The 16,321-nt window shown below is 36.7% G+C and overlaps 1 protein-coding gene across 1 annotated transcript in view; it reads left to right on the top strand.

Moving 5' to 3' along the window:
• Positions 1-16,321, top strand: part of NFXL1 (nuclear transcription factor, X-box binding like 1) — a 41,289-nt gene that overhangs the window by 3,919 nt on the left and 21,049 nt on the right. The window contains exons 5-15 of the mRNA XM_062492747.1: positions 1,189-1,367; positions 1,535-1,696; positions 1,802-1,902; positions 3,106-3,220; positions 3,552-3,676; positions 4,471-4,593; positions 5,904-5,994; positions 8,656-8,776; positions 9,403-9,559; positions 10,272-10,363; positions 10,787-10,808. Of these exons, the coding sequence (XP_062348731.1) occupies positions 1,189-1,367; positions 1,535-1,696; positions 1,802-1,902; positions 3,106-3,220; positions 3,552-3,676; positions 4,471-4,593; positions 5,904-5,994; positions 8,656-8,776; positions 9,403-9,559; positions 10,272-10,363; positions 10,787-10,808 (1,288 nt within the window). The remainder of the gene's footprint in view (positions 1-1,188; positions 1,368-1,534; positions 1,697-1,801; positions 1,903-3,105; positions 3,221-3,551; positions 3,677-4,470; positions 4,594-5,903; positions 5,995-8,655; positions 8,777-9,402; positions 9,560-10,271; positions 10,364-10,786; positions 10,809-16,321) is intronic.

The raw sequence follows: 16,321 nt of genomic DNA, 5'->3' as shown, positions 1-16,321 counted from the left end.
CATTTATTTATGAATGGCTTTACATATTTTTCACTTTTAAAGTTGGCACCATGAAATAAGTTTAAAAAGTATTGTCGAATAGCAAGATGTAGGGATTTATCTATTTATTTAGTCTCAGTGTAATCCAAACATTAAATCAGGTCTTGAAATTTTCCTTGAGATGGTGTAAAGAAGAAGGCAATAATGTGGCTGCATGAATAAAATTTCCTAAGCAGGTTTGTTTAGGAAATAAAGTGTCTGTTGTTGGCTAGCAGCCTCTCAAGTTGGTAATGCCTTTTCTGCTGTGAACTTGTTTTGTTTTTAAACATAAATGTTTAAGAAAAAAAATTCCAGGCAAACAGTGTTTTATTTTACATTTAAGGACATGCTAAAACTATGCTGTCACTACTGAGAAATGCTTTGTGGTCTGTAATGTATTATATCAGGGCAAATTGATGTTTTATTTGATAAAAATGAGTGCCTAGGTCTTTCAGAGTCTTTTTGTTCTTCTCTGAGGGGGACCTTCTTGTCTGTTGTCTTTTCCCAGGGTAGCCAGCAATGTGAATTGCTTTGTTTCTCCTTCCTTGTGTTGCCTGTATTGCCCATGGCCTGCCTGGGGCCTGTTTGGCCTGTGGCACTTTATAAATTCCAGGCCTCTGGTGTCTATCTACCTTTAGCAATAACGAATTTTTAAATTTATATCATCATCAAGGGTGAAAAATGAAGGTGTACATCTTGAATCTAAATTTTTCCAGATAAAATTCTAAGTATTATGCATGGTTTTAATAGCATTCCTAAACTTTGTTTTACATAGTTAATAGACTGCTACTAGTAAACCCCTGTTTTTTATTATTTTTAAATTGGTTCTATTTAAGTAGGTTAACTGTTGCATAGATTCTTTTGAGATTGCTTGACATAGAAATTGTTCTGATTTTTGCTGTGCTGATTTTTTGTCTATATATATTCTTAGAGAAAAGAAATTGCATTAACAGGACAATTCCTTAGACATTCTAATTAATGTATTGTGAAATATATAGGAAGACCTTTATTCTGTGTTACTGTATATTGTTGTTATTCATTACAGTAGTTGTAAGAATGTTAATTGGTAGCATTGAAGCAGGCTTGGGAAACCAAAATGATAAAAACCGATTTTTTAAAAATTGTTTTAAAAAGTTGCTTTTGTTTTCACTCCTTTTTCCCTTGTTGTAGTCCAAAATGTAGGTTTGAATACAAACGCTCTGAAACTCCCAGTAGGTATTACTGTTACTGTGGAAAAGTGGAGAATCCAACAGTGGACCCATGGCTAGTACCTCACTCCTGTGGTCAGATATGTGAGAGGGAATTCAAACCTTCCTGTGGTCATAAATGTTTGCTGCTTTGTCATCCAGGTAAATCCTCTGTGTTTCTTGGCTGTGTGACCTGTATTTAGATACCTGTTATACAGTTCAACTTAACATCCGTTGAGTGTATTTAAAATTCTCAGAGTAAAAGAGATGTAGTCAAGGCTGCATTTGCTGAATGGTCATTAGCAAGATACTCTTTTTGCTGTAATTAGGACCGTGTCCACCTTGCCCAAAGATGGTCACAACAACCTGTCACTGTAAGAAAGCCAAGCCAGTGCCCCGAAGGTGCAGTGCCAAGGAGTGGTCTTGCCGCCTGCCGTGTGGACGGACATTGCTGTGTGGGCAACATGCTTGTGAGAACCCCTGTCATGCAGGTAGAACAGCCTTTTTAAATTTCAGAGCAGCAGTTGTTTCTGTTGTTAAGATACATCATTCTTTTGCGATTCCTACTCTCAGCATCACTTTTCAATTCCATACAGGAGATTGTCAGCCTTGTCCACGTGTCAGTAAACAACGGTGTATCTGTGGGAGACAGACAGCAGAGAGACTTTGTGCAAGTCCTCAGTGGCAGTGTGATCAGGTATGTTGAAGCTATCGTTTTAAACTGATTTCTCACCTTTATAAAATTTGATTAATTGGTGTGTTAAAGATTGGAAAAACATACTCAGTAAGAAAAATGTAATCTTTAACTTTAGAAACTGTATTCAAAAATATAAACACCATTGTTTGAGAAGAGATGTAATTGGTAGCTCCATTCATTTTTATAGTAGCTAAAATGTTACTGTTCTGGAATTGTTTTAGGGTTACCCTAGCAGTGAATTTAACTTTGTATACTCTTTTTTTTCTTGTGCTTGAGGCTGAAGTTTCAGCTGTTGCCTTCAAAAATAAGAATGAAACCACAGCTTGGTAGACATTATTTTTAGGACTGTAGCAGAATGAAAGATTTATGATTAATTATTTGAAGTATATTTGCAGCTTGTGCTTAAGACCAAGGCTATGGATTGACAGACTGGAAAAAATAAAAATAATTTTAAAAATTAAGTGGTGGCTGGGAGGTTGCACCAGGAGATACTTGGCCATTCTGATCCCAGTAAGAAAAGTACTTGGCCTCCATGAAGTATCAATTAAAATGCAGTTTTTTTTCAGCTAACACTATAGAGAAAGGGAGTATAATCTAAAGAATAGTATGTCCCTTTAGATCTCTGGAGCCCCAAGCCTTGCAGAATTGAATGGGCTGTGATAGATGTGCAGCATGCAGTGCAGACCCCATTTTGATTGTTGAAGGTATTGTAGGATCTTCTTACAAGAAGGCATCCTTGATCATAATTTCTACAGTCAAACAGAACGGGTGTTCAGATGAGAACTTCTTGCTGCACTTTTAGATAAAGGCAAAGACATGCAGATAGCATAAACAGTAGTACCAAGTGGGAAGTGCCTCCAGTCTCTTCTGCTGCAGTAAGTTTATCCTGTGGCCAAAGTGTATGTGCAACACAGTGCAGGTCTGAAGGCTGAGCTCTGTGTGCAGCACACAGAGACCTGCAACTGCTCTGATTTTTCTGAATCACTAATTCCTCACTGCACTGTAGTCTTCAAGGCAGGATCACTGCAGGGATGATCAGTTTTATTTATTGAACTCAGCAAATACAACATTTATTAACAAAATTCAGAAAAAATAAATTCCATCCAGAAGCATCTCACTCCTGCTTTTTTAACCCTTGGCTTGCTTTGGCTTGGTATGTAGTTCTATTGCATTGCATTCACTTGGTTTCTCTGAATTTCTCAGGTGTGTGGGAAGTGTTTGCCATGTGGCAATCACACGTGTGAACAAGTTTGTCATGCTGGTCCCTGTGGAGACTGTCCTCGTTCTGGGAAAAGGTTCTGTCCATGTGGAAAAACTAGTAAGCTAAGTTTTTTGTTTTGTTTTTTTAATGATAGATTGAGTAAAAAGACTTCCAGTTTTTCAGTCAGAAGTTCAGGCTAATTAGTTCTTATAGTCAACCATGACACTATATTAACTTTTTTTTGCATAGCTTTCAAAGCTTTATTTAGCACCTGGGGTTTAATTTGTGATGTGAATAACTATGTAATTCTAAAGAAGCTTTTAAAATAACAAAATACAACTGTCATTTGAACTTAATATACATTGCATTTTTGCATTTTTTTCCTAAATATTTTGGCTTTTTTTTTTTTTCCTAAATGTTTACTTGTGCTTCTATTCTCTTCATCTAGAGTTTACATTGCCTTGTACAGAAGATGTGCCCACCTGTGGTGATAGTTGTGACAAAGTTCTGGAATGTGGCATCCATAAATGTTCACAGCGCTGTCATCGGGGTCCCTGTGAAATATGCAGACAGGTTAGTCTTCCTTCATCAGGTTCACATTTTGTTTGGGCTTTTAAACTATGTGCCTGGAGCAGTGCAAGTCGCCTAAGGAAATGCAATCCTATCTATCACCAAATCTGTGACTTTGTTTATTGAAAGCAACAATGTTCTTTCATTATTCCCCTCCCACCCTAACACACCTCGAAGTAGTTGAGACTTCTGTTGAGTCAAGGCTGTACCTCTGGATGAGTGTATTGTGTTGGCTTGGTTTTGTTTTGTTTTTTAAAATTATTATGCCCTAAAGGACAATTTTTTCCCCATCTTTTCTAGCTTCCTTCTGGCTTTGTCTTTCTGTGGTATTTGTTCATTACTGAGATGGAAGGTGATGTAACATAATGTTATTTTCTTCTTTGTAAGAAAATTAAGTTTTACTGTACTCTGGATATCTCTGGACCTTCTGTGGTCTGGCCTACAAAGCCATTGTTCTGTCAGGTCTCAGTTGTTTCTTCCTGAACCAGCTTTGGCTACAAAGTCTAGGTGATGGTATTCATCACATGACAGCCATGATGAAGGTCAGATAAACCTGCTCATCTGCTTCTTAAATTATCTGTATACCCTAAGGGTGAATCTGCTTTAATGAGCAGGAGAGGTATTTTTTGGTACGAATTTGTTTTGCAGTTAAACTTACCTTTCGTGACACACTTGCGTTGTGTATGCGGTGTAATGTTACCTTTCCTTGAACTTTCCTTAACAGATAGTAGTGGAACATTTTATTCTCCTTTTTTTTTTTCTCTCTTGTATTAAAAACACCTTGTCTTGCTGCCCAGGAGGTTGAAAAGCAGTGTCGCTGTGGGAAGCACACCAAGCGCATGCCGTGCCATAAGCCATATCTGTGTGAAACAAAGTGTACTAAAATCCGGGATTGTCAGAAGCACCAGTGCCGGAGGAAGGTCAGTGCCATCTTTCTCAAATGCATTGTTTAGCTGACTTTTTAAAAAAAGCTACACAAAATCACATCACCTTGTTGCTCCACCTTATGTTATTGTGTAGAAAGAGGAGTTTTCTTCCGTGTCACTGAAACTAGTTTTCAGTGTACCAGGATTCTTTGAAAAGGATGACATCAAACTGACTGGCCTTATAAACAGGGAGGGGATTTTGACAGCTCTGCAGTTCCTGATGGCAGTTTTGCTTTCGGATTCTTGAGTAGCCACTGATGCTTTAAGCATTCTGCAGTAGTTAGATCAATTTATTTCCCTACTTTGTAGGAAGAGCTGAGAATCACTTATAATTTTGTTAGGGAACACGCTTTTTATTTTTGACAGCCCAGCATTCCATCCCACCTTCTATACACAGCAGTGCGAGCAGCAGTAGTCTGACAGTTGGGAATTGGAGTTTTGTTTCCCTTCTTATTTGAAGTCCAAAGGAATGATTAATACTCCACAGTATCTTTTCAGTTTATTCACTCAAGAGAGCCTGAAAGTTGCCTGCTATTTGTGAATTAATGCATTGTGGAAGTCGGGCCACTTACCACAAATAGGCATGGAAAAATACAGTTTTACTCTTAGGTATTTTTGAATGTTATTGCTGTATTGAATTTATTTTATGTGAAAAGATTACAAAACAAGTAAATGAAATCTTGACACCTCTCTGATGAAGAATGCAGGTTTCTTGTTGGAAGGAGGGTATCTTTCAAGTTAATAGAAAAGATGATGTTCTCTACTGATACAGCATCCACTGATGTGATGGTTTTGTGAAATGTTCTGATTCTTTCATGTTGCTAATTTATTTAAGAATAGAAAATAGGTAACTGGTCTTGGAAGTTATCTACCTTTACTGCAGAGGTAAAAGGTGTATTAAAAAAGGGGTTAGCAACATCTTTGTGCTGGGGACAGTATATCATAGAAGTGGAAGAAATTGCAGAATAATGAGGTAAACTGTTACATGTCCTATCTTCTGAAATTATTTTGGATTAAAATATTAAAATATTTAAAATGTTCTTATGTTTTTTTGAAGCCCTCTACCTTTTTAGTGTGTTGAAATGACACATTCAAATGTGTGTTTTCTTGTTATTTTGTAATTTGAAGGTTTTTTTAAACCACTTTATGGGTGGCATTTTTTCTGGAATGAGTTTGAGGAAATTTAACTAAAGTGCGCTGACTTTGTTAAAATAAGTATTGAAGAAATGAGATAGTAGAAGAGGGAAAGTGTATACCAGATATTTCTGTTTCCAGTTATTAGAAGTATTTTTTTTTTTTCATAGTGCTGTTCTGGAAACTGTCCACCTTGTGATCAAGTCTGCGGGCGGACTCTTGGCTGTAGAAATCACAAATGTCCTTCAGGCTGCCACAGAGGTAAGAACAGGTGACGAATCCATGTTGTGATGGAATATTGTTTATTTTTGCCAAATTTTATGCTTGCATGACTGTCTGTGGTGCTTAATAAATTCTCTGCATTATTGCATGTGGGCATTTTGTAGAGGCAGTGTTTTTGAAAGTGCTTAGAAGTTCAGTTAGTGGTTTGAAAGTGGTTAGAACTTAAGGACTTACATAGTGGCAACCTGAGTTTTTACCTGGTGATTTTGCTTAATATTTTTCCTCTGAAAATGCTTGTCTCCTTTCCAGCTGTGTAATACAAAAGCCATGGCTTGATTTCCTTTTTCCAATAATTCTGTTCACTGAATAGGCGTAACAAAGTCCAAATGCATGCAGAATTTTTTTCTATCAGCAGAAAGACTGCTGCTGATTGAGTCTGCATGGTTTTAAAAAATTGTAGAATGCAGCATGTGGTACAAGTGAGCTTAAGATGAAAAAAATAAAAAAAAAAAGATGACATTTGAATGTCTATTGGTATCTTACTGGTAAAAGAAAATAAGAACTTGCTGCTGATTATAAGGATAACAAAAAAGTTTGCTTCTGAATCCAGTGACCTGGGTTAGAAAGATGCTGGAAACGGCCAAAATTACCTGGCAGATTGCTTTGACGTTTGCTGGGTAGGGGGTTAAATTGGAATGACTGAAAAGTTATCTGCCTTCTCAGCAATTTTCCCCATAGAAGCTGCTGCCCTGCTGAAACAGCAGCCAAGTAGCCTCTGTAATTTCCCTTAGTATTCTGAAGTATAAATTGCAACGACTCAGGAAATAAAGCACAACTTGTTCAGCCAGTCTTCCTTCTGAGCCAGTGACTCTTAGGAGAGGACAGGTAAACGTGGTAGTTGTACCTGTTAACTTGCTATTAAATCTGTCACCACAAACTAGCAGTTTGGTTTTTCCCTGTATACTGTGCCCCTTTTTCTCTTTCCCTTTCCTTTCTTCTCCATCCCCTGTAGCTCTCTAAAATCGTGGAAATACTTATTTTTTTTGTGTACTGTCAGAAGAAAACTGGTAACTTTGCTTTTCCACATTAGTTTGGTTTTTAACTAAATCCTAGAATAAAATTCTGATTGGAAAACCAAAGAGCTAATGCTGTATTATAGGATAAACTTTTATGTTGATAGATTGTTTATATCTGATGATGCTTGCATTTTACAACCTCACTAAAAGTGACAAGATTTCTAACAATTAACATGGAAACAATAAAGCAATGTCTGTACGAAAATGCAGCAATCTTTGAGAATGTAAATATCAAATTCTTTGAGAATGTAAATATCAAGTATATACACTTTGAAGAGTAACTTATCGAAAGAGCTTAATTGTCTATTTATTAACAAAAGTTTCATGTAATTAAGGTAATGACTAATGATTCCAGATGATAAATTTATTTTCTTTTCTAAATTCTGTGTTTTAACAAAATACAGTCCAGCACAGTTTGTAATATCTCCATAAATGTTTCAAAGTATTCCTAATAAGGGCAATTACTTTAATTAAAAAATATTTATATTCATGTGTTTCTCTCTATATACCAATATTTTAATAGCTACGAAAGTTATGATTAATTATTTTATCTTCAGTATGTAATACCATGTCAGGGTAATTTTCCTATGAGCTGTCAGATTGCAGTGACCACTGATACTAAAGGGAATAGATGCCTCCTAGAAAACAACTTCCCAGATGGAGTCCTTTAAAAGGCACCAAATCTCAGAATTTTTAGAAGTTGGTGATAATAAAAACTTGGCCTTTAGTAGGAGTCCCTGAAAAATAGGTAACTTAATCTATTCTGTTTGTGGCTTGGGTTTTTTTGCTTATCTTTTTTCCTTAAATATTTATCTTGCTTGCTGAAATTTGCAGTGTTGCCAGGGAATAGAAATGTTTTGCTTCCTGCTGTAGTGCCTTATAACACTTGATTTTGAGAACAGGGTGCTCTCACCTTATCTTTAGACTCTCTGAATCTCTGATCTCTGTCTTTCTGTATTTTTGAGAATGTAGTCAGTTGTCTTCCTTAAGAGGATTTTTGAGTGAATTGTAGACATTAGCCACTCTGGGCAGTATAGCTTTAGACCTTCAGTTTATTTTGCAGAAGTAACTGGACAGGCTTGAGAAGTGGGCCCTTGGGAATCTGAAGAGGTTTAACAGCCACGTGCAAGGTGCTGCACCAGTTGGGGCAGTCCCTGGTGATGGCTGAGGGATGAACAGATCCAAGCAGCCCTGAGAGGCTCCTCTGGGGAACTGGACGTGACCCAGCCATGAGCACTCACAGCCCAGAAAGCCAAACGTGTCCTGGGCTGCATCCAGAGCCCCGTGGGCAGCAGGGCCAGGGAGGAGATTCTGCCTTTCTGCTCCACTCTGGTGAGACCCCAGCTGGAACACTGCATGGAGGATGTTTTCAAGGAAGCATTCATTATACCTAGACTGAACATTAATATCATACAAAATCTGCAAAACTTAATTGTACCCATTGTTCAGTGTGCCTTTTTGAATTTACATGAAATATGACATTTCTTCAGAGGTATGCAAGACTGAAATACAAATAGAAAACATCTAAGTGTTGTATGGTCCACATACCTGGGCTTCTTTTTAAAACGTGAGAGGGGAGTTATTTGTGACTTGCTTGTCATATTTTTAATATGTTTATTCTTAGGTAGTTGTAATCCATGTCCAGAGACTGTAGACGTGAAATGCAGTTGTGGAAAAACTGTCATTAAAGTGCCCTGTGGCAGAGAGCGTACCATCAAACCTCCTAAATGCAAGCAGCTGTGCAGGTCAGTATAGGAAGTGTGTCTGTCTCCTCTTCCTAAGTGTCCTTAAAGTAGTAAAATATACCTTGAAAGGCAAAAATTGCTCCTTATCTGATTACAGTTATTACTTCTCAGTCTTCTATATCCTTGACTAGGCAGATGGAGATTAGCAAAAATCCTTCCTATCAGATACCTCTCTGACTCGGAGGTTTCATGAGTAGCTTGTCTGCTTCATGAGGGAGGTTCTCTCTCACCAAGGTCTTCCAATTCTGTAGTCCAGCTCATTTCTTCAAGTCATCTCTGATATGTTTTGAAGTACCTCAGTGAGGCAGTTTATTTAGAAAATTTTACTAGCAAAAGGAAAAAGAATATTTTCTGCTGGGGTGTAGCAAGATTACATAGTGCAGGGTAGAATTAGGATTGAAGCAGCTGTTTGAATATGTGAACCAAATTTTGATTTTCAGTTTTTTTTTAGAATACCTCTCTAATTTTATTGTAATGTTAACCACATGCTGAAGGTGAGAAGTTAACTAATATTAAAAAAAACACCAACAACTTGTTCATTTCCGTTCTCTGTATGTTGAATATACTTGCCCAATAATTTTGTATTTCTTGCTGTCATATTGCTTCATTCTTGGATTTTACTTCAGTCGGCCACCTACGTGTCACCATTCTACCCAGGAGAAACACTATTGTCACTTTGGGCGGTGCCCTCCGTGTCACCAACCCTGCCAGAAAACCTTAACGTGTGGTCACCTGTGCCCTGTTTCCTGCCATGATGAAGCACTTGTGAAGCAAACTAGCTTAGTAAGTGAAAAGCAGTGAATAATGGTGTATTACTTGTGTTTGGAACAATGAGCATCAGTTTGACCTGAATCTTCTGTTTTGAGGCTTTTGGAGTTCAGAGTAAACACGTAATCAATCACAGAGGTATGTGTGCTGCTCAGCATGATGCTAAGTGGTTCTAGCTGCTTTGTTGCAATCTAAGTAATTTTGTAATGCATAATTGAATTGCTCAAAAAAATGTGAGATTCTTGTTGGAGTTGTATTAAAAACATTTAATTTCAGCTTCAAGCAGTTGCTTTTAACATAAGAACAAAAAAAATAAATTTTAAGTCTGGTATTTACAAAGCCGTCAAATTTTGCACAAGTTAGAAATTGGTGTTTTTTAACATGACGTGTTATGCACTGCGTGATGGTAATTGAACTAGCTTACTAATTGAAATATTTTTACCTTTATTAACTGGTTAGAATTGTTTTACTGGTCTTTTTCATTTGGCTTGGTGCTTAATTTTTACCACTAGGAACCACAGTTTTAATTTTCCTATCCCTAACCAGGCTAAGGATTAAACTGTAATTTTTTTGTCTGTATGGGATGTAGAGATTTCCATTAGTAAAAAGCTAGTTTCTAGAAAGTGAATATCTTGGAACTGGAAATGGTTTAGATGTTACATTTACTTGTGGTCAAGCAGATGGTTCCATTTGTGTTTTGTATTCAACTGGTGTCTTTTGCTCTCAGCATCAATCTGCAGGGCCTTGGGAACAGCCATCCGAGCCAGCCTTCATTCAGACTGCACTACCATGCCCTCCCTGTCAGGTTCCTGTATTAGTGTAAGTATTAGAATAAAAAACAATTTAAAAAATAGCTTTTATATGGACAGATAGTTGTTTTGTGTCACAGAAGTCATCAGGGATATTTTCTTTAAAAAATAACTTTTCTTCAGACTAGATCTCTGAAATAACAGAAAAATATGATGTATTAGTAGAGACAAAGAAGATGCTATTTGGAACAATAGCTGGCTGCTTTGTAAAAGGTAACTGATTTCACAAACAAGTACAATTAATTTGCACGTGAAACAGATTTTGAGATTTTTGTTATAAAATACAACAATCCAAACAACTGTTGAAAAGGAGGAGGCATTGTGCTGTGTAGATGGGTGATTTTTTTAGTTTGCACTTTTAAAAAATAGAAGTTTTAAGTCCCCTAAACAAATATGCATTTTCTAAATCTCTGATTTTTAAATTTTTTAACAGGGAGTGTCTTGGACAACATGAGGTGAGTCATGGAAACTGCCCCATGAAGTGAACTATGGCAAATATCTTACTTTGTCAGTCTGTAAAACAAAAGGCATTAAAAAGAAATAGTAGATTTTTAATACATAATCTAAAATCAATGAAGTACCTTAACACAGCAGCTTATGTATCAGAAGGTATTTTAGTTCCTTTCTGAAGAATGTATAACTATTTGATTTTGTTGAATTCATGGACAGAAATTTAAACTCATGATTCATGTAGCTCTTTATGTTTTCTTGCAGGTGTTTAAATTGTGTTTTAATGTTTTTCAGTGGTCTTATTAAATATTTATGCTCTTTTTACTCCTCATTCTATAGTTAATATTCTCTCTCTGTCACACTCGAGTTCTATGAACTGCTTGTGTATATTTTAAAAGGATAAGGAACATAGTGTCATACAGGAAAATTCTCATGACTTGGATCTAAGCACTCGTGGGTGAAATCAGACAGTGTAGAGGAATCTTCTTTAGAAGTTACTAACTTGTCTTTCTGGTGTGTAAGCTCTAGTTTTAGATGAAGTCACTGTCTGTTTTGGTTTACATGAGAAGAGAATCTAATTGATGCTTGCATAGCTGCCATCATTATTCACAATAATTTCTTGAAGTTATGAAATGTAAGGTGAAGTATTTTTTCTTGATTTCAAAAGATGATTGCTAAACTAATTTAAAAAACCTTTTTGTTCTTATGACTTTGTCTATTGGTATGTCTGGTATAAATTGACTGTCAAAGCCTGACTAACAGGATTATAAAAAAACCTAGGATCATTTTAAGAGAGTAAAAAATTTTAGAAAACACTCTATACAAAAAAATTGTCGATACATCTATTTTTTCTTTTTTTCTTCGACATTTATTAGTAATTTCTTGATGTGTGTTGTAATGGTGCCTTGATTATGTCTTGGTGACATCTTCAGGTGTTGTTGCCAGCGTTTGTGTAGCTGCAGTCTGTTTGGGCAGCACATTCACTAACCCATCCAGGCTGGGAGTGCAGCTTTTCCACACAGCTATTTTGCTGCTTGATGGTTGCTGAAGAAAAAGCGTGTCCTGAAAGTGGATGAAAACAGCAACAGCACCTGTCTGTTTGTTGCTGAAGCAGATGGCTTTGCTTTGGTTCTCCACAGTAAAACTTAGCTGTGTATTAGTCAGTTTTTTAATGAGTCAGTGACATGATATCGAATATCACCCGAACTTCCATGAATTTATGTATAAACAAAATGCAAGCTGTGGTCAATAGAACCAATCTATAACATAATCTAGATAATGTAAAAGGATTTGGTCGTGTTCAGGTGTAGATGGCTGTGAAGTTTTTCCTTCCTCATAGCAGAAGGACAGTATCACTACTCTTACTAGAGAAAATAGTAACAATTACTACATATTTATTGCTACTTGTTTCAGAATAATTTAAAAAATATTTCATTTTCTGTTGCACACTAGTCTTGGCAAAATCATTCAGTGGATTTAGGTCACGTTTTATTTATGGATTTGCATAGAAAATAAAGACAAATCCTTGTGAGTCTCCAGCTGACTTTATTTCGATTTTTTTGACGGTACATGGTACTCTAGATGAACTGTTACTTCTCTCAGCCAGCAGAGGGCGATGCTGCCTTCCTGCTGACGTGCTGCAGTTCCTCGAGTGTAATTGTCTCCTGTTCTTTGAGATTTTGGTGGAAGTTATGGAAAAAAATTATTCTCTCATGTGTGTGGGAAATGTATTTTATTTGCAGTGGATTTTGTGCTCATTGTACATTTTTGTGTTGTTCTGAGATCTTTGGAAAGGAAAAAAAAAACACGTCTGTTCACTGTTAACAGCCACATTGGTTCTTAACAAATAATCTCAGCTCAAATTAATTTATTTTTGTTAATAAGAGAAAACATATGTATTTATGAATGCTTCTCTCCAGTAGAAGCTTCCAGCCCCTGAGGGGATTTTCACTGGAAAATGGGAAGTGTTCACAAGTGACAAAAGTAGTAGCAATTTTCTTAAGCAAAATTTTGCTGTGACTGGGTGCTATTGCTGTACTATTCTGCTATTTAGGTTGGACTGTTGTTATACCTCCTATAATGGAAAAGATATAAAAAAGAAAGAAACTAGGAATGAAGTAAGCTGTAAAGTCTTCTTGTATTTTATCAGGATGCCTACTGACAATATGTAGAATAGATAATAAAAGCAAACACCTTAGGAGTTGTATAACAAGCAAATCTACTGTCTAATTTTTTAATATTTGGACAGTAATTTTAATTTATGTTGATATTGGAGTTGGTTGTTTGTTTTATTTCTCCTTGGTATTTAATTTAGGAAGTATTTTTATGGGATTGATTTAGTTTGAGTTCTAAATGATCTGGCATTTAGAACAAGCAGTTTATCAGTTAAGAGCAGACTTAAAAGTAATTTTCAGATGTAATTATATAAAATCTGTGCTTAATGCAAGTATGATTCTATGTGATGTTTAAGCTAAAAGCATATTTCTTTTAGCTGAAGTCTACAGCTTTCTCTTAAATAATTTTACATATATTTAGAAAAATTATTAACTCATCATTCTTCCTTTTTTAGGTTCTTAAAAATAGCTCTCAATTTTGTTTCTGGTTGTGTGTCAGAAAAATCACCTATCAACAGTTGATGCCATCCAAAAAAGAAATCTTGGTTCTACCTTTTTTTTAACTGTTACAAACATTGGAATTTCATAGCAGTAGTACACGTATGCTCTTTTAAAATCTTGCAAATTCAAGTTATTCTAAATCTCTTTTTATGAGAAACATTAGTTAAAGCTGATACAAGGTAAATTAAGGCAAAGAAGGAAACCTTTACTGACTATGATAACAATTTATCTGCTGTATATAATTTTCTTGTAGTTGCTTCATTTCCTTAAATATTCTAGAGGAAGAAAAATACTCTGGTTTTGCTTCCTTGTAAATATCCTGTATCAGGCTTTCTGTCCTGGGCTTATAACTGAACTCTCTTCTTGGGTGTTGGTTTGTTTTATTTTTTCTTTTGGTAGAAAAATGGTATGTTTTAGTATTCTGAGTGGGTTTTAGTTCTGGTTCGTTCATAGGAGGAAGACCATTTCTCTGCCTCTAGGTAAAATTTTGTGTAAAAATCGATGAGATTTATCTTTATGGCTAAACACCTTGTAAAGGTTTCCAAATTTTCCTTGCCTTGTCGATTTTTGTTCTCATATTCTAATTGATTTATCTGTTAATTGCTTTTATGTATTTGGGAGATTTCTTGGAAAGCTTCTGAAAGCTCATGCCTTTTTTTTCTTTCCTTCCTTTCCTTGTCCTATGGAAGACCTGCAGTCTGAAAATGATGCCTTCTTTTTATTTTTTCCCAATTCAGCCGTCATAAAACACTTATGGTTCTCATCTTCCTTCTTCATTCTTCAGCTCATCAACCTCCTGGAGTTTGTGGCTACTTTGATGTTTGTCTTTGTAGCAAGAGTTCTGGCCCCCATATAGCCATTTCAGAAACTCATTCCATCTTTCGGAAGTAAAACTTTACTTTGTCATCTGGATTTATTACTTAGATCCACAACAGAGAAACGGAGGAAAAAAATGTAGGTTTAAATTAATAGAAAAGTTTCAGGTTTTGGCTATAGTGTCAGTTGATTCCAGAAGATTGTTGTATCTTACTGAGCTCAAGCTGGAGCTCTGGTGGATGCAGCCAGAGGGCTGGAATGTTCCCTCCAGTCTGCCCTCTGAAAGCTGCCATTGTTCCCTGGCTGGCTTGTGTGCTTCTCCATCCTTGCCTTTGTTCAACAGTGCCTCTCACCTGTGTACTCGAGGCATGCTGCTGGAAGGGATGCTCTACTTCTGCCTAAGTGCTTGGCTCTAACTGGAGCGAGTGGTTTTGTCCTTATCTGGTGGAAGACTTAATTCCTGGTTAAAAAAAATAAAGTTTCACCAGCATTATGGAACAGTACAGCCCTAGAGCTACTTGCTGTTATTGCCCTCATCTGCTGTCACTGTCTGAGCCACAGCAGAACCATAGTCATAAAAACCTGAGTGGCAATGGGTGAGCAAGGAAAGGTAGAGAAATGGGCAGATTGTAACATTTAACGTAGCAGATTGTAACATAACTTCTCTTCCATTCTTTTATCTTTTAGCATCCTCTGAATGATTACATTACTGCTGAAAGGATGTTGTGCTCTGAGGAGGGAGATGGAGTAGGATGTGAAGGGGTGGGATATTAGGAACATTAAAAGCTTTGGTAATTGGTGTGTACATTCTGGGTATGGTACTACTCTTTGCTTCATACCCTGTTTTTATTAGGCCTGCTGCTTGCTGGCTTTTCCTCCTTTGGTCACCAGAAACATCCATCAGAGGCAGAGCAGGATGTTTGCAAGGGGCAGCAGGAGCCAGGTGTTGGGACTACTTGAGGTGGTTGTTGTGTTAGTGTTTTAGCCAGCATTAGCTTCAGCTCTGACACAGGGGTGTGACACAGGTTGGATGTGATGGTCTCAGGGTTTTCTGCTCTGTATGCCATACTTGATGTTCAGCCTGTCATGCAGACTTCTCTTCAGTCTTGGTGACTCAGGATGATAGGAGTTCAAAAGTCTTGTGAATGAACTGGATTTTGCAATGGTGTGAAGTACTATTTTTTGGGTGAAGCCCAGAAAAATTTATATAGGCAAGTGGATTTAAATTCTACTTTGTGTGATTGATGGAGATGACATGAACAGTGCTGAAGGGAGGCTGTCCCTCACTCTGCCCTGTAAGGCCATATGTCTTATTTCTTTTCAATTCTTGTGTTCAACTGTTTATATGCCACTGGCAAAAGACAATAAACTTTTCCTATTAATTCCTTTTCTTCCATTTTGGTTATTTGAATGATCTTCCTGTAAAGAGAGATGTGTGGTAGGAATTGTTCAAAGTGGTAGGAGATTGCAGTGAGGGCAGTAGAGTTCAAAGAGAGAAAAGGAATGGGTACCCTGCAATGCTGCTCAGTCAACTGCAGTTGCAACATAAAATCACACCCTTAGTCTAGTCAAAGTGAGTTATGTCATATTAGCCTCTTGTGTAATAGCATCAAAAACAGTTTTTCTCTCTGAAGTGATCATAAAACGAAGAAAAAAATCAATTTTTCTGACAGCATCGCAGAAAATGATCTTTTTTTGTGTGTTATATAATTGGAAAATGCTAACAGCGAGTTTCCTTTAGTCCTTTGGTATGGAGGGACCTGTACTATTCAGCTTTAGGCAAGTAACCTAGTTAGGAGTTTACACTGGTTTCAGTACCAATGAAGAGTAACAGCTTCGAAGTAGATGCTCTGGAGGGTACTACAGAGTTCTGGTAACTGGAGTGTTGTCCTCAAATTGGAAAGTACAAATGTTACATAAGACATTAAAATCTTAGTCCTGTTAGGGAGCCATTTCTGCTTTTCCCTACCTCTCCTGGGAGTTATATTTGATGTAGTCAGTATTTGCTTTTTAGAGTTTCTGGCTTGCAGGTTGTTTTCTGGTTTTCAAACTGTAAAATATTTTGGGTTTATGGTGACCATAACACA

Source organism: Cinclus cinclus, chromosome 5, assembly GCF_963662255.1.
Source record: "Cinclus cinclus chromosome 5, bCinCin1.1, whole genome shotgun sequence".
NCBI lineage: Eukaryota > Metazoa > Chordata > Aves > Passeriformes > Cinclidae > Cinclus > Cinclus cinclus.
The sequence above is the reverse complement of the archived record's forward strand: the minus strand, read 5'-3'. Positions and strand labels throughout refer to the sequence as shown.